The sequence below is a fragment of the Erpetoichthys calabaricus genome, chromosome 7 (assembly GCF_900747795.2).
Source record: "Erpetoichthys calabaricus chromosome 7, fErpCal1.3, whole genome shotgun sequence".
Lineage (NCBI taxonomy): Eukaryota > Metazoa > Chordata > Cladistia > Polypteriformes > Polypteridae > Erpetoichthys > Erpetoichthys calabaricus.
This window is the reverse complement of record NC_041400.2, coordinates 188,591,630-188,609,059: the sequence shown is the minus strand read 5'-3', so window position 1 is coordinate 188,609,059 and position 17,430 is coordinate 188,591,630. Positions and strand designations below refer to the sequence as shown.

The 17,430-nt window shown below is 39.8% G+C and overlaps 1 protein-coding gene across 1 annotated transcript in view; it reads left to right on the top strand.

Moving 5' to 3' along the window:
- Positions 1 to 16,022, top strand: part of uba6 (ubiquitin like modifier activating enzyme 6) — a 136,708-nt gene extending 120,686 nt beyond the window's left edge. The window contains exons 29-33 of the mRNA XM_028805841.2: positions 871 to 1,064; positions 6,456 to 6,583; positions 8,333 to 8,420; positions 15,036 to 15,130; positions 15,289 to 16,022. Of these exons, the coding sequence (XP_028661674.2) occupies positions 871 to 1,064; positions 6,456 to 6,583; positions 8,333 to 8,420; positions 15,036 to 15,130; positions 15,289 to 15,424 (641 nt within the window). The 3' untranslated portion in view covers positions 15,425 to 16,022. The remainder of the gene's footprint in view (positions 1 to 870; positions 1,065 to 6,455; positions 6,584 to 8,332; positions 8,421 to 15,035; positions 15,131 to 15,288) is intronic.
- The last annotated feature ends 1,408 nt before the right edge of the window (positions 16,023 to 17,430 follow it).

Sequence of the window (17,430 nt, the reverse complement as noted above, 5' to 3'; positions counted from 1 at the left end):
ATAAATAATGAAAAAATTTTAGAGTAGTTTGTAGGGATAATTGGTGTGTGTGTGCATATGACTTTTTAGGGATCAGTGTACCAGAGCCTTACCTCCGGGCTTTTCTTCCTCTAAATCTTAAACCTAACTTGTACGTGAGATATCTCAGGATGCACAGGGAGTTATTTTTGGATACCTTGAGATGAATTTCATATGTCTCAAAATGTACACCTTGTAATAATAATACATATTGAAGAGCATTTGAGATGTAAAATGTTTAATATAAGATGTTACAACACACTGAAATTTCACAGTTTTGGAACATGAGTATTTTTGTAGTTATGTAACATTTAATTAATATAGTGCTAAATTATTTGTCACAAAACACATTATTATCAAATTGTTTTACAGCAATTTGAGAGGACAGCATTGCTGGTAGGTGGGTTGTGTTTTGAGACATCTTTAAACTTGGGTATAGCCTTCCATTTTAAGGAGATTCCTCACTGTTGAAGAATCTATCTCAGAATTTTATTGCTTCAGGCTTTAATATCATTTTCTAGTAATTATGTAATTTTTAACAACTATGCTGATTAAGTGCATCATGAAATGCATTATTAACCAACAGTTTACAGCAAATTGCCTTGAAACAATCTTTAGTGGATTTTTGCCCAAATTCTAGAATGTCCAGAATGATATAAAGTACTGAATGGTGCCGTTACTGTTTATTCACTGTATTTCTTCACCATTCCTCAGTATGGTGACTGCACCGTCTGTCAACTAAAACAGTAACTAGTATGGTATGATTTACAAGGTAATTCAAACACACTGAGATTTCTTGGAGTTTTTTTCCTGTGTGTGTTAATTGCAATTAAATTTCTTTAACCAAAACAGAGCATCTTCAGACGACTCCCATTCTTTTTGAGAAAGATGATGACAGCAATGGGCATATAGACTTTATCACAGCTGCATCTAACTTGAGAGCAAGGATGTACAGCATAGAGTCTGCTGACCGGTTCAGAACTAAAAGAATAGCTGGGAAGATTATCCCTGCTATTGCAACAGCCACAGCTGCAGTGTCTGGATTGGTAAGAGTTTAATATGAAATTGCTTTCTCTTTTTCTCTCTTCTTTTATGATGCCCTGGGTGCCCACAGCCTTGGCATCACACATTTCCTGGGACATCGATTGTCATGTACTGAGATAGATTGGTACAGTGAGGACACACAAAATAAGTCCTGCTGCAAAAGCTGCTAAGTGTGTTTATTAAAAGCAATCAAAGCTGTGTGCAAAAAGTGTGGTGCAGTTAATAAATAAATCCACAGAAACAGTGCCAAGGTGAGGAAGTTAAAATCAATAAGCAAATCTTCTTCTTCTTTCGGCTGCTCCTGTTAGGGGTTGCCCCAGCGGATCATCTTTTTCCACTCTTCCTGTTCTCTTCATCTTGCTCTGTTACACTCATCACATGCATGTCCTCTCTCAGCACATCCATAAACCTTCTCTTAGGCCTTCCTCTTTTTCTCTTATCTGGCAGCTCTATCCTTAGCATCCTTCTCCCAATATACCCAGCATCTCTCCTCTGCACATATCTAAACCAACGCAATCTCGCCTCTCTGACTTTGTCTCCAAAGCGTCCAACCTGAGCTGACCCTCTAATGTCCTCATTTCTAATCCTGTCCATCCTCGTCACACCCAATGCAAATCTTTGCATCTTTAACTCTGCCACCTCCAGCTCTGTCTCCTGTTTTTTGGTCAGTGCCACCGTCTATAACCTATATAACATAGCTGGTCCCACTACCGTCCTGTAGACCTTCCCTTTCACTCTTGCTGATACCCGTCTGTCACAAATCACTCCTGACACTCTTCTCTACCCTGTCTGCAGTCTCTTTTTCACCTCTCTTACACAATCCCCATTACTCTGTACTGTTGATCCCAAGTAGTTAAACTCATCCACCTTCGTCAGCTCTACTCTCTGCATCCTCATCATTCCACTGACCTCCCTCTCATTTACATACATGTATTCTGTTTTGTTCCTACTGACCTTCATTCCTCTCCTCTCTAGAGCATATCTCCACCTCTCCAGGGTCTCCTCAACCTGCTCCCTACTCTCATTACAGATCACAATGTCATCAGCAAAACATCATAGTCCAAGGGAACTTCTGTCTAATCTCGTCTGTCAACCTCTCCATCACCATTGCAAATAAGAAAGGGCTCAGAGCCGAACCCTGATGTGATCCCATCCCGTACAACCCTTACATAATAATAGTGATATACATATCAATAAGTAAATAGTGTCATTAAATACATAAAACACTAGTTAGAATGTGCCCTTTTTCCATTCTCTCAGTGCATTTCACTCTCTCTCTCTCTCCCTCTCCCTCTCCCTCCTCATCCACCCCCCCGGCCCACCCTGCTGTCACAAGCTCTGTAGGGCTGAGACACCAGCAAATGCGGACCTTGATAAACTCCCATCCCAGCCGCCTCTGTAGCTACACGCCCATTCCTGCTCCAGTACTCAATAAGGAAGACCCACCCCTGGAGCGCCACTCCTCTGGTCCACCACAAGGCGGCTTGCTTGCATCACCTCTTTTAACTTGAACTGACTCCATCCGATTCTGTACTCATCTTGTCATTACCTCCTTGTTTTTCCTTTTTCTAACTTATTCAGACCCTTTTTATACCTGGCGAGTACAAGTGCAGCCAAGGATTGGAGGCATAAATCGAAGGAGCGAAGCCTCAATGAGGGACAGCTGTGGTAAAGGCCTTTGTGCATGTTATGCACAGTTAGCCAATTCCCACATCAAGTTCTCTGCAGCCGCTTGGCTTTCCTCCTGAGCACCTACACTCACTGGGTCTGAGCCGCTCTGCTGTTTTTATAAAAACCTTACATCGCAACGGAGCCCTGACCTACTTTACCCCATGTGTTTTTTCCTGTTTTTGATTTTTACTTTTAACTGCTGTGCCCAGGCCAAGCACAAGCAGAGTCAAACAACAACAACATTTATTTATATAGCACATTTTCATACAAAAACTAGCTCAAAGTGCTTTACATAATGAAGAAAAGAAAAATAAAAGACAAAATAAGAAATTAAAAATAAGACAACATTAGTTAACATAGAAAAAGAGTAAGGAAGTAAGAGTAAGAGCCAAGGAAGTCAGACACAGGGGGAAATTCATTATTGTTTGATTTTAATTTTGAATTAGGTTTAATGTCTTTAGTTTGATTATTCCGGAGTATGTGTGTTGGTTAATTTTAGATTGTTAACTTCTTAACTTGTTTTATTTATTTGCCTGTGTTGTGTTTTGTTTTGATAAGTCATTCCAATTCCACCTGCATAAAGTCAATGGTACATAGTGTAAAAGTAAGCACACTGAGACAAGATTAAGTGTTGGGGAAATGCCTCCCTCCGCTCCATCCAGCCTGCGTCCAGTCAGGAGCAGTGGGTGCAGCCGCGTAGTGGGCGGGCAGCGACCCCATGAAGCCTCCATCCTGCACATGGGGGATAGATGTGGCCCCAGTGACTATGGACCACGGGTCACCACTTGCCGCTGGGAGCCGCCCGAGGGACACTACACTGCGCGAGCAGCAAAATCGCCCCTCTCCAGCCTCCATCCAGCCACCACTTGTAGCGTCTCCAGGCCGAAGATGACAGAGCGGCAGTTACTGAGGCGCATGCGTCGCAGCTGTGGCCCCATTTGTAAGTCGTAGGTCGGATGTCCGTAACCTGGGGGACTACTTGTAGTCTGAAATTTACACCACTTGTAGATGATTTTCTTTACAGTGGAAAGTTTGATTTCAAATAATTTTGGATCTTTTGAAATCCCTTGCCAGTCTCCTTTACATCTTTCTGAAGGCCTTAGAAAGCTCATTTGATCTTGGCATAATGACACCATACAGGTCAATAGCGAAGAGAACCCCAGACCCTCAATATCAGCGGTTTAAATAAGTCAGTCAGGTCCACCTTCATACTCCCTAAGGAGATTCTAATCATCGGCACCAAAAATGGGACACGGGCTTCTAATTTGATGGGTCTGAAGTGATGATAGTGTAAGGATGGACTTTTTTGTTAATCTAGATTATGAGAATGAATACACCATGTCAGTTTTAAGTGATTGTTATTTGATGACATTGTTGCGTCGTCAGTTTCCTTGGGGTGTACTTACCTTTTCACATGAATGCACAGGGCCATGCTGTCCTTGTAACAAAGCAGGGTGATTGCCTTGAAGTCTTGTGTCATATAAAGACCTGCAGCCCTAGTGTCCATATTGCAAATATTAAAGGGAAATGACCCTGGGATTGTGTTTTAAAGCCGCCTCAAATCCAGAGGCATTTTGATCACAGATTCGGGAGGTGAGTTGGAATAAGCACTCAGCTAACAGGAGGAAGGGAAGCCAGCATCAGAGAGACAGACAAGAAGGTGAACATAACACATGCAGCAGGGTTATGGTGGGCAGGTGGGCAAGGTGTGCTATCTTGATCAACAGAGCTAAGGATCTCTTTAGTTAAAACCAAGAAAGGATGGCAGGTTTGTAGTTTAGCATCAGATATCTGTTGAATAGCTGTATAAAGACCTTGTCCTTTAAAAGGGTGATAAAATCCTTGATACATTTGCTCATCTTCTGCACTCTTTTCATGCAAAATTAGAAGCAATAAGAGTTCTGCTTTTTGATAAACTTCTCAGAAAAAGGAACACATTGAAAACACATCAGATCTCAATGGGGGGAAAACATCCTGCTGGATATCTCTACTGAAACGGACTGGGTAATGTGTTAGGAATGAAAGGATGCCACATCGTTTGATGGAAATGAAAATGATCAACCTACAGAGGGCTGAAATCAAAGGCACCCCGAAAATCAAAGGGAAAAAATGATGCGGCAGGCAGGCTCGTCCATTTGAGCGAAATTTCATTGCAGCAACTCCAAATGGTACTCAGTAGTTTGTATGCATACCTGACAACATCCTAATGAGACGACGGATGATGTCCTGGGGGATCTCCTCCCGGATCTGGACCAGGGCATCACTGAGCTCCTGGACAGTCCACCTTCATGAAGTCTGTTTCTGATTGTTTGGTCAGAGACATTCACACCAGTGGCCTGCCTGCTGGAGGTCATTTTGTAGGCTCTGGAAGTGCTCATCCTGTTCCTCCTTGCCCAAAGGAGCAGATACCGGTCAGTCCTGCTGATGGGTTAAGGACCTTCTATGGGGGGCCCTGTCCAGATCTCTTAGAGTAACTGCCTGTCTCCTGGAATCTCCTCCATGCCCTTGAGACTGTGCTGGGAGACACAGCAAACCTTCTGGCAATGGCACGTACTGATGTGCCTGCCATCCTGGAGAAGCTGGACTACCTGTGCCACCTCTGTAGGGTCCAGGTATGGCCTCATGCTACCAGTAGTGAGTGACAAAACAGATGAGGAGGGAAAAATGTCAGTGGCCTCCCTCCACCTGTTAAACCATTCATTCCTGTTTTGGGGGTCGTCTGATTGTTGCCTCTCTAGTGCAACAAAGCAGCTGAAACTGATTAACAACCCCCTCTACTACTTCACTGAGCAGATCAGTAACCCAGAAGTTTCAATGACTTGATGCTGTACTCTGATTTAAAAGTGTTCCTTTAGTTATTTTGAGCAGTATAGTAAAATGGTCAAAAAGAGAACCCATGCCTATAGTGTAGAACAGTGGATTCTTCCGTGATTTACTTGACCAAATGAACTTCCCATTTTGACATCATAAAATTTACTGTCACCTTGCAATGATACAATGTTGCATATAAATAAGTATAGTACATAAAACAATTATATCATAAAGACAAAGTTTTTTTACAATCAGATATTCAATGTGGACTTTATCACCTTGTTTTAGTTTCTAAATGTGGTGTAAGATATAATTTGAAGATTCTAGTCTAGTTTAGTTCTGTCTTATTGACGTGAAAGGTAATTTCATCAGTTATATACTGTAGATCTATCCATTGTAAGCATTGTCATCGAGTGAAGAATGACAAGGTGGAGAGAATAAATGTTGGTGTGCCATCCCGGTCGTTCCTGTTTATTTCTTGTAGGCATTTCCTTTAAGGTGAAAATAAGCAGGTGCTCTGTGGTGCAGACACAAAACAAACAAAAGTCGATTACATCACAGGGCTTAAGCGAATGGTTCTTTGAATTTAGGTCAGAAGGATGGAGCTCCGTCCTGCAGGGTGCTCTGATCATAGAAAGATGCCTTCTTCCGGCAGCCTTTAAACTTTCAGGGGGGCAGGCCGGGAGGGGCGGGGTCAGCGGCCCTCACTGGGTGTTTTCTCTGCATTGTGGAGGGAAGGGAAGAGCACATGATTAGCACCAGTGCCCCCTCTTGTCCCAGGGTGGTATTACATACTTTAGATAAACTTATGGGTGACCCTCTTCACGTGCATGTGTGACCGCATGTTATCACTGATGGAAAATAATCCATGTTGACATTTATGTAACAGCCTTGCATTGATTTTCTTTTAGGTAGCAGTGGAGCTGCTGAAGATTGTTGCAGGATATGGGTTTGATTCCTTTAGGAACTGTTTCTTTAATTTGGCTCTTCCAATTATCGTGTTCACCAAACCAGCAGAAGTTAGAAGGACACAGATCCGGTAAGTGTAATATTTGTGTATAGAACTGTTTTCATTTTAACTCTGTGTATATAAATTTATAAAAGAAATTTGGTGTGGTTAAGTTTTGGTTGTGCTGTTTAATGTGGAAGTTTGTGCATATGTATTGAAATAAGGGCAATACAGTTCTCCAGTGATCCTTTTTAAATACAATAAATATAGTTTATTCTAAAAGAGGAAAAAGACTAATCAGATTAATGTTTTACACAACAATCTGTCCAATAAAAATGTCATGTGAAATGTACATAAAAATGTACTGTCTCTTCTAAGAATAATTGGGTGATCTAAACTAGAAATCAAGCATTTTTAACAAAGGGTACAATTTATGATAAAGTCATTGTTAAAATGTATGGAAAATGGGAGAGTAATACAAGAGTACACATACATCATACTGAAACGGGAGGAAAAGTTAGTTATGGAGTTTGGCAGGCAGGCTTTGTATATATTTGTAAAGAGGAACGATAGTGGCATAAACCGTTTCTGCCTTGTAAAATCTTCCTCACAAAGCTTATTCTTTGTTAAATATCTCACTTTTATCTAAGGTAGCAATTACATTCTTGTCTGTTTTGGTCGATGTGTGCATAATCACAAATTTGTACAGAACCAACTGCTGTTGTGCCTTGGAATTACACGTATGGTACTTAACTAGTGATAACATGGTTTTACGTCCCTTGTAGTTTCTAGTGAATACTGTAGTAGTAGGGTGTTGTACTATGTTAGCCATTATAAATGTAGTGGGATGTCAAGCAAAATGACACCTTTTATTGGCTAACTAAAAAGATTATAATATGCAAGCTTTCGAGGCAACTCAGGCCCCTTCTTCAGGCAAGATGGAATACAGAAACTGGAGTTCCCTGTGTTTATATAGACACCAGGACAAGTAACAACATTGGTAAATCTTTAAGTGAGACATCTTAAATGTAAAAAATTAATAGACCTCTTCAGGCTAAGATTAATTTAACAAAAGAGGAGAACAATGTCTAGTCAAGATCTTTGGATAAGATAACTGCCCAACAAAGTCTTTTGAAGTTTCTGATGCGTACAATGTGGGTCTGTAGTCAGGTTGTCTGTGTCAGTCCGAGAGATGCAAACAATCCTCATATCTGGCCATAAAACTCTTGTCTCTATTCAAACCATGTTTGTAGTACTAGGATGTTGTACCGTGTTAGCCATTATGAATGTAGAGAAAAGTCAAGCAAAATGACACCTTTTATTGGCTAACTAAAAAGATTACAACATGCAAGCTTTTGAGGCAACTCAGGCCCCTTCTAAGGCAATCAGTTCTTCGAAATGCAGTACGTGATTGGTGAGTTTGAAAAGAAAAAAAAATTGCACATTGTACAAAAGAAGTTATTTTAAAAGCCTGAGATCCGCTGCTCCAGTTTGTCTGCCTTATTCAAAATTCTTGACAGCTCTAAAATGGATTTGTGTTCTGGTTACAACCTTCATCCCATGAATGTGTAGATTAACGTAATCGCCAGTGCCATCATACATTCTTAGAGTTGTTCATTAATTTTTTTTGTAAGTTTTTACTGTGCAATAAATATAATTAGGAAATCAGTACGTCAATGAGATTCATGTTTGATCCTGGAGGGCTTCTTAATGTGAAGTTAGTTATCGAATAACTGGACTATAAACAGATGGCATGACAGTTTTAAAACTTGCAGTATGAAATCAATTGAATTTAAAATACTTAGTTTTTTTCACATTTATCCTTTTTTTTTGTAACAGAGAAGGAATATCTTTTTCAATATGGGACAGGTGGACGATTCATGGAAAGGAAGATTTTACTCTCTCAGATTTTATAAATGCTGTTCAGGTGAGGAAATATCTTGTAAAGCATTAGAAAACACAATGTAGAAAGTCTTGTTTATGATGGAAACTACACAATAGTATAAACCCTTTTAAAGTGATCAATCAATTACATTTCTATTCTTAAGTTCGTAACATTTTAGTTTAGGTACTTCAGAAATGCATCTGTTGCTCATTTAGTCTTATACATCAAGACCTTAAGAAAGGCTTCTTTTGGTCTTCATCGTCTTCTTTATTTTTTCCTACTTCTTTGCGGTGTTGTTGTTTTCTAGGTTTCAGTGTGATTTTTTTTTTTTTTAGCCGCACGCCTTTCCTAACACCAACTCTTCACATTTATCTGGGCTTGGGACCCTCTCCAAAACACTTGTAACACTTCAGTAGATAGGATATTCATATCTCTGCTGTGTGGCATATTGACCTGATGGTAAAATGGCTTTTTAATATAAATGATTCACTGGTCTTATACTAAATCTCTCTCTCTACACACACACACACACATATATATATATATATATGTGTGTGTGTGTATATATATATATATATATATATATATATATATATATATATGTGTGTGTGTGTATATATATATATATATATATATATATATATATATATATATATATATATACATACACTGCATTCGTAGTCTTGTGTCTGGACGACCTGAATTGTGTGTGTGTGGTTACCTACCAGGTAACGCTTGTGGTTGGTCTGCCATTCGGCAAACATCCACCACGGTGCCCTCTTTCAGTTGTGAGAAGCAGATCATGGAATGTTGCATAGTTTTACTGTCAACTAAAGCAAAGACAGACAGATTTTATATGTAGGAAAGATTATGGCGTGATGTTTCTTTGAAAGAAAGAAAGAAAACGATCTGTCCTGTTTCACTACTATGTGGGCGGAGCCACGGGGGACAGCTAGTACATAAATAAAAGGGAAATGTGTCTCAGTTAAGCCCCCTCAGACCACTCCAAAATGGAAGTTTTGTTAGTAGGTCACATTGCAGAGATGAATAAAACACTTCACTGAGGCTTTGTAAGTGTTATGAAGACCCAAATAAGTGTTTGTTAAGGTCTTGCTACGTAAGAGTAATCGTTGCATTTTTGTAGTATTTAAAGTAAAGTGTTACTCTTAAGTCTTATTACATCATCGTTCTGTTTCGAACAACCTTTAAAAAGAATCTTGGTGAGATATTAGGACAATTTAGCTGTTAGCTAAACAAACAAGCAAGCTTGATGGACTGAATGGCCTCCTCTTGTTTGTCAAAATTCTTAAGTTCTCTGTTCTTACAGCATTGTGTGTGTTTTATTTATGTAATTTAAGGTAAGGTAGTTCTACTTACTATTTATGGCATGTGTGACATGTTAGATGTTGATTAATACATACAAGTATTTTATTGTACTCTGACAATACACATGACAATAATAATCCTATAAACTATAATAAATACCTAAGACATTTAAGATTCTCTTGATTAGATACTATAATACTTCTTCTTACCTGCATAAATCCTGAATTGGATGTTTCTTTAGTTTATAATGCTGAATAACCATATATTCATAGGTCTGAATCGCAATCTGATTTATTTGGATGGTTACCTACCAGGTAACACGTGTAGTTGGTCGGCCAGTTAACAAACATCAGCCACGTCCTCTCAATTGCAAGAAGCAGATCATAGATATGTGACACGGTACCTGGCAAATAATACAAACCGTACACGACACATGTTTCGCCCTTATTGGGGCTCGTCAGGTGTGCGCACCTTTACTTCTTCTTATGAAAATCGAACTGCGAACGTCAGTGCCTGATGCAATGCCTCTGATGTTCTGCCAAGGCGGCCGATTCACTTAAAAATTGCAATCTGATTATTTGGATGGTTACCTAACAGGTAATTCTTGTGGTTGGTTGGCCAGTCAGCAGACATCCTCCACTGCCTCTCAGTTGCAAGAAGCAGATCATAGATGTGTTATACAGTACTTGCCAAATAATACAATGAGTACACAGTTTGAGTTTCGCCCTAATTGGAGTTTGTCAGGTGTGCGTACCTTTGCTTCCCCTTATGGGAATTGAACCTCAGACGTCAGCGCTTGCGGCGAAGCCTCTGACGTTGGGCCGTGGCAGCTGGTTCACTTAAAAATCTCAATCTGATTATTTCGATGGTCATCAACCAGGTAATGCTTGTGGTTGGTCGACCAGTCAGCGGACATCTGCCACATTTTCTCAGTTTCGAGAAGCAGATCATAGACGTATCATACAGTACTTGCCAAATAATACAATGAGTACACGATACGTGTTTCGCCCTAATTGGGGCTCGTCAGGTGTGCACACCTTTGCTTCCCCTTATGGGACTCGAACCTCAGACATCAGCGCCTGAGGCAAAGCCTCTGACATTGCGCCATGGCGGCTGGTTCACTTACTTGACTGGGTGAAGATCGGAGTATTACATTCATAGGTCTGAATCCCAATCTGATTATTTGGATCCTTACCTACCAGGTAATGCTTGTGGTTGGTCGGCCAGTCTGCAAACATCCGCCATGATCTTTCAGTTGCAAGAAACAGATCGTAGATATGTGACACAGCACCATGACGTCTACTGCAGGACTCCCAACTTTATTATGGACTGGCCTACTCTTGTGCACCTTATCATTAATACACAAACACAGACACTCAGAAATACCCATGGATACTCGCACGTAAGCACTGATAATGAGTGGTGCCCACACAGTCTGTCACTTCTCTGTACTCCAAACTGGAACTCACTGGTCTTAGTTAAAAGAAGATCTAGTAGTGTGGAACTAGCCTAACATTAAATGTGAGTTACACACTAAGATAAAATAAAAAGAAAATATGTATAAACTTGGACAAAATACATAGGATGATGGACTAAAAAAGATTAATCTGAATGCTCTGTATGAAACATCTGTGAGTAACGTCCCATATTTGAAGGTAAAAAATGAGTTACAATTCATTTACAGCTCATCTGAGCACAAGTTGCTGCAAAAAAGCAGTCACTGTGGTTTTAAAAAGTAATGCCTGCGGTCACAGAACATTTGTAAATCTGTAGACGTGGGCACATTTGTCGGTCCCCTTACAGCCCATTTAGTGCCATAATGAATTATTATTATTATTATATGTCTACTGAAATGTGATTAAATGAAAAGAAATTTTCCCACGTATACCTGCATGTCTTTGGTATGTCATCAAATAAAGCAAAGAAAACGTGAAAAGAAATAAGATTTAAGATACTCTTAAATTAGTGTAAAATTCTAAAAAACATTTGTTGGTGCCTCTAGAAAAGACCATAAATAATTAGAATCGAATGATTTTTTTTCAGTCACTGTTTTCTTGAATTAGTGTCACACATTTATGCAATCGTGCAATCAATCATTTAGCCCATTTTAGCAGAACAGTCGTCACTCTGCTGTTTGGTGTCATCGTGTGTCGCACTCTGAACATGGACCAGGGAAAGCAAAGGAGAGAGTTGTCTGAGGAGATCAGAAACAAAATGACAGACAAGCATGTGAAAGGTAAAGGCTAGAAGACCATCATCTCCAAGCAGACTGATGTTTCTTTGACAGCAGTTGCGACAGTTATTAAGAAGTTGATGGTCTATAGGACTGTAGCCAACCTCCCTGGACGAGACTGCAAGAGGGAACTTGACCCCAGAATGCGGAGAAGGATCTTAAGAATGGCAGACACAAAGCCAAAGACAACTTCCAAAGAGATACAAGCTGATTTCCAAGGTCGAGGTCCATCAGTGCCTGATCACACCGTCACTTTTTTTTTTTTTGTTTCATCCCCCTTATCATTACACCTCATAAGTGCAAAGTTATCCCAGAATTTCTGCAAGTGACCTGACCTGCTGTTACATTTACAGGGTAGAGGAGGAAGAAAGTCCAATGGACCATGGCACTGGCACACACATCCCATAAAAAATATTTTTAATTAAACTGCATGCATCCATAATGTTATTACCACCCCAATTATAAATACTCCCAAGTGTCATCTATTCATACCTAAAACCAATGACTAATTTTAGTAAATCATATTTCAAAAATAGATATTAAAGGTCTGTTTTTAAAAGTTATGTAAACTATTTTTAATTACAACACTTCAAACTTGAGCTCAAAATGTTATCAATATGAATTATCCATCCATCCATCCATTTTCCAACCCGCTGAATCCGAACACAGGGTCACGGGGGAATATGAATTATATTTAAAAAAAAAAAAAAAAACTTTAAAAGGAGTATTTATCATTTAAAAGATATTTCCTTAAAAAATAAATAAATGTTTAATAGCCAAGAAATTAATAGGTCAATGTATAATATACCCATGGTTCAAAGACTTAACATTAGGGACTAATTTTTTTTTATATTTTGGAGCAGGGGTCTCCAACTCCAGTCCTGGAGAGCTTCTGTGGCTGCAAGTTTTCATTCTAACTCTTTTCTTAATTAGTGACCAGTTTTTGCTGCTAATTAACTATTTCCCTTTATTTTAATTGACTTTTCTTGAGACTCTGACCGCTGAATTGATTCTTTTTTCCTTAAACAGAACCTAAACATAAATTTGATGTGAAGTGAGCCACATCAGATGAGTTGGGGCCTCAAACTCACTTCACTTCACTTCGTTCAGTTTCTTAATTTGAAGCCAATACTCGTTGCTAATTAAACTTGTTATTTAATTCCATGACAGACATTTCCAAAACTGTTGATTTTCATTTTTAAGAGGGTTGGCTGTCAAAATGTTTTGAGGACCTGAGCAGATCAACATTACTGAGGCCTTCACCTTTATTTTCTGTTATTGTGTGGTGGACGCAGGTTGTTGTTTATGTGTTGGTACATTTTGTGTCTTAATATTGCTTAGTTGCTATTCTCTCTTTTATAAAAATAAATCTTGGAAGGTTGGTAGGAGACGAGACATGATTTTCTCAGAGAGACACTTTCATGTCCTGTGAGACGAGTCTTTGTGCCAAGAGGTTTAACCACACCCGGGGCCAGAAATTAAACAAGAGTACATGACAAAGTAGAATGTCATAAAGAATTAAAAAATGTTGGCACGATACACATGCAGAGCAGGTTAGAGATAATGGAAGTACGAAAATTCAAAAATCTTATTAAAAGGATAGTAAAAATCACATTAGCACAAACAAACGGAAAATATTACTCAGTGAAATAACGGAACAGAGAAAACTTTAAGTTGGAGACTTGTATATCGTATAATTCGTGTTGCCATCAGGGGAAAAAAAAAAAGTAGTGTTTCTTCCAAATGAAGAGGCGTATCCGCTAGAATTAAAAGATTTGTTGTTTGGTGAAAGTGAAATCCCGCGAGAGAAATCATTTCTCATTTGTGTGAATGCTATTGTCAGACACATTTCTTGTAGAGAGAAAGAAAATTCAATGCGATATTGATGAAAAGGTAAAAACAAAAAAGGATCGAATATATGGACATAGGTGATATGACAGAAGTGCGCCATGCGAGATGTAGATCACGCGGTGTGGCAGCAGCAGCAAACCAGCAGCTGATCGAGCAAAGAGGAGGTAAAAAAGGTGTTTGTTTCCCATTGTATCACTGTTTAAGAGGGGGTGTCGCAGGAGCGACCGCTTTGACTTGGGGTGCGTTCAGCCCCCCTCTTCACATAGCGAGCAGCAGAGACACGGGGGTTGGTGAGCGAAGTGAGCAGGGGGCGAAGCCACCTAGTTAAGGAAAAAAAGAAATAATTAAGTAGCCGAGTCTTAAGTTGTGCATCAATTAAAATTAAGGCAAAGAGTTAGTTAGCAGCAAAATCCGGTCGCTAATTAAGAAAATAGTTAGAATGAAAATCTGTGTGGCACGGTGGCGTAGTGCCTCGCAGTTAGGAGACCCAGGTTAGCTTCCCGGGTCCGGACTGCGTGGAGTTTGCATGTTCTCCCCGTGTCTGCATGGGTTTCCTCCCACAGTCCAAAGACATGCAGGTTAGGTGCATTGGTGATTCTAAATTGTCCCTAGTGTGTGTTTGGTGTGTGGATGCGTGGGTGTGTGTGTGTGTGTGTGTGTGTGTGTGCCCTGCGGTGGGCTGGCACCCTGCCCAAGGTTTGTTTCCTGCCTTGCGCCCTGTGTTAGCTGGGATTGGCTCCAGCAGACTCCCGTGACCCTGTAGTTAGGACATAGCGGGTTGGATAATGGATGGATGGATGGATGAAAACCTGCAGCCACAGTAGCTCTCCAGGACTGGAGTTGGAGACCCCTGTATTAGGGTTATAATACTAAAATGGAATAAAGTGAAATTTAGAAAAAACATCTAACAAATGTGACCTAGTGATTAACGTTAAACATTAGGGCTACTAGTGAGAGTCTTAAGATTAGGCATAAAGTTTAATAACTCTTAACATTAGAGCCCCGTCACCAGGGGTTAAGTTTAGAATAGGGTTAGGGAAGGTCGTCTAAAAATAACCACAAAATTAATATTAACATTAGGGCTACTAATGAAAGTCTTAAGATTAGGTGTAAGGTTTACAGAGGTACTGTATACAAACGAAAGAGAGAAGGAGACAGGCCTGTTCCTTTTGTTTCTCCATAACCTTCCAAAGAACTATCCGAATGATTTTCATAAAAGTACTAATTTACTGACATTTTCGTTTTAGGAAAAATACGGAATTGAGCCTACAATGGTGGTGTATGGCGTTAAAATGTTGTATGTTCCAGTTATGCCCGGTCATAACAAGAGGCTTAAACTTGCGTAAGTATTACCAGTCTTAACTTAGAATACATTGACCCAGATACCTGTACAATAGTAAAACATGTCTTTTTATGTGAGCTTTGACATTAAAGCATTAGAATTTGGACTTGGTTACTATTAATTTTACTAAATGTTTTTATCTGTCTTTCCCCATCAAGAATGCAAAAGCTAATTAAGCCGTCATCCGAGAAGAAATACGTTGATCTGACAGTATCTTTTCCACCTGAATCTGATGGAGATGAAGATCTGCCTGGCCCTCCAGTGAGGTACCACTTCAGCCAGGAGGATAACTGATTTATCTGGTAGTGATAAGACAAGTGTGGACCACTAGGGTTTAGGTTACAGTATTACATAATGCTGTAAATATTTTTTTATATGTAAACTGTATAGCTTTCTATGCAGATGCCTTAATGTGTATTTAATAACAATTATGTTAAATTATTCCAACATTAACATTCACACAGTTAATGTCTTGGTACATACTATACGCAAAGAAGCAACTTCAATCATTCTTAAATACACTCTTTCCAATCCATTGTATCTGAAGTTAAGAGGTCAGGTGCTGATCTGCTAAAACATTTGCACGCCAAAGATTTTAATTTCTGAAATGTAATGTCACAATAAACCCTGGAGACAGACAAACCCACTGGTTGAATTAATGATTTTAATATGACATTTTCAGATCATTTTCACGCTTCCAATTTTTAGTGGAAAATTGAATTTTTTCCTCCAGTTTCCTGTTCGACACATTTACACATTTTTTTTAAAGAATGTATCATTTGTTTGTCCTCAGTTTCACAAAAACAAGATCGCCACCTTTCTTTGTCTGTATACTGATAATAAGACTCTGGGTTTTCATTAAAAAAATCTTACTGTCATATGTGATTTATTTGGTCATCAGACTTTGGGCTTTAAGAGATCAAAAGTGTTTCTGGTTTGTATGCTCAGTAAGTTATTGGTGTTTTGTGTCATTAGAATTTTCTTACTATAGTGGGCTGAGTATCTTACTATCTCGGGCACAGTACTAAACCTGTGCTACAATCTGTGACCACAAACCCTGAACGTGAAGCAGGGAGAGTCTGCTTAATCATCAGCCCGGGCAGGTCTGAGATCATGCGGGTTAGCCGTAAAGCTAGGCTGCAAATAACCAATGGGCGGCATGTAATCAATGAGGTTAACGAATTCACATACCTTGACAGTATTCTATCAAATGATGGCAGAAAGGGACGTGAAATGTCAATCAGTAAGGCGAATTTTGTGTTCTGACACAGTGTCTGGTCATCCTCATCTGTTAGTACAGCATTAAAAATTCGACTGTACACCACAATTGTGATCCCAGCCACCATCTATGCCAGCAAAACCTGGAGGAGCACAAAATGGATTGCTCACAAGCTCCATGTTTTTCACCCCCGGTGCCTCCGACGAATACCCGGCAAGTCATACAGTACAAAGAGAATGTTGCAAATGATGAGGTGATGTAGCAGAGTGGCCTGAGGTCACTCAGTGACAATGGATGACATTGTTACAGAACGCAGGATGCGCTTAAGCCAGACACAAGCTACGTCTTCCCACTCGACACATTCCAAAGCGCGCCATGCGCTGGATACCAACAACAAGGATACGAAAACCAGGCGATCCACGTACCATTCGGAGGTCAGCTTTTTTTGGGGGACTTTGTCGACCTACCACTGGGTGAAGCTGAACTCGCTGATCAAGTCCATTGTTGAGCACTTGCTGCCTGATGCGCCAAGGAGCGTGGGAGAACCTAAGCTGAGCTTGGACTGAGCCTTGCGTAAGTTGTACTTCATTTCTGTCAGACAGCTCACATGTGATGCAAGTCCTTTGAGTTTTTTATGAGTTATGGCCTCATTTCAAACTCCTGCTGTCTAGTCCTGTGTTATTTCTGCTCCCCTCCGTCTCTAAAACTTTTCCAGCATCTGCACTAACAGTCAAAAGTTTTCTGCTCACCCAGTTTTTGGTAAAAAAATTGATAACTTTTTTTTTTTTTATCAAGATACCATTAAAGTGATAGCCAAGACCTCACTAGCGTTTCTGATGGCTAGTATTGTTTGACATAACTAATATTTTTTATTTCTTATTCACATATGACTGCAAAGCCCCATTTTTGGTAGCAATTTCTTCACTGTCCTCATGATCAACATCCCTTAGCTTAGCCTTATCATCCATCCATGTTCCAACCCGCTGAATCCAAACACAGGGTCACAGGGGTCTGCTGGAGCCAATCCCAGCCAACACAGGGCACAAGGCAGGGAACCAATCCAGGGCAGGGTGCCAACCCA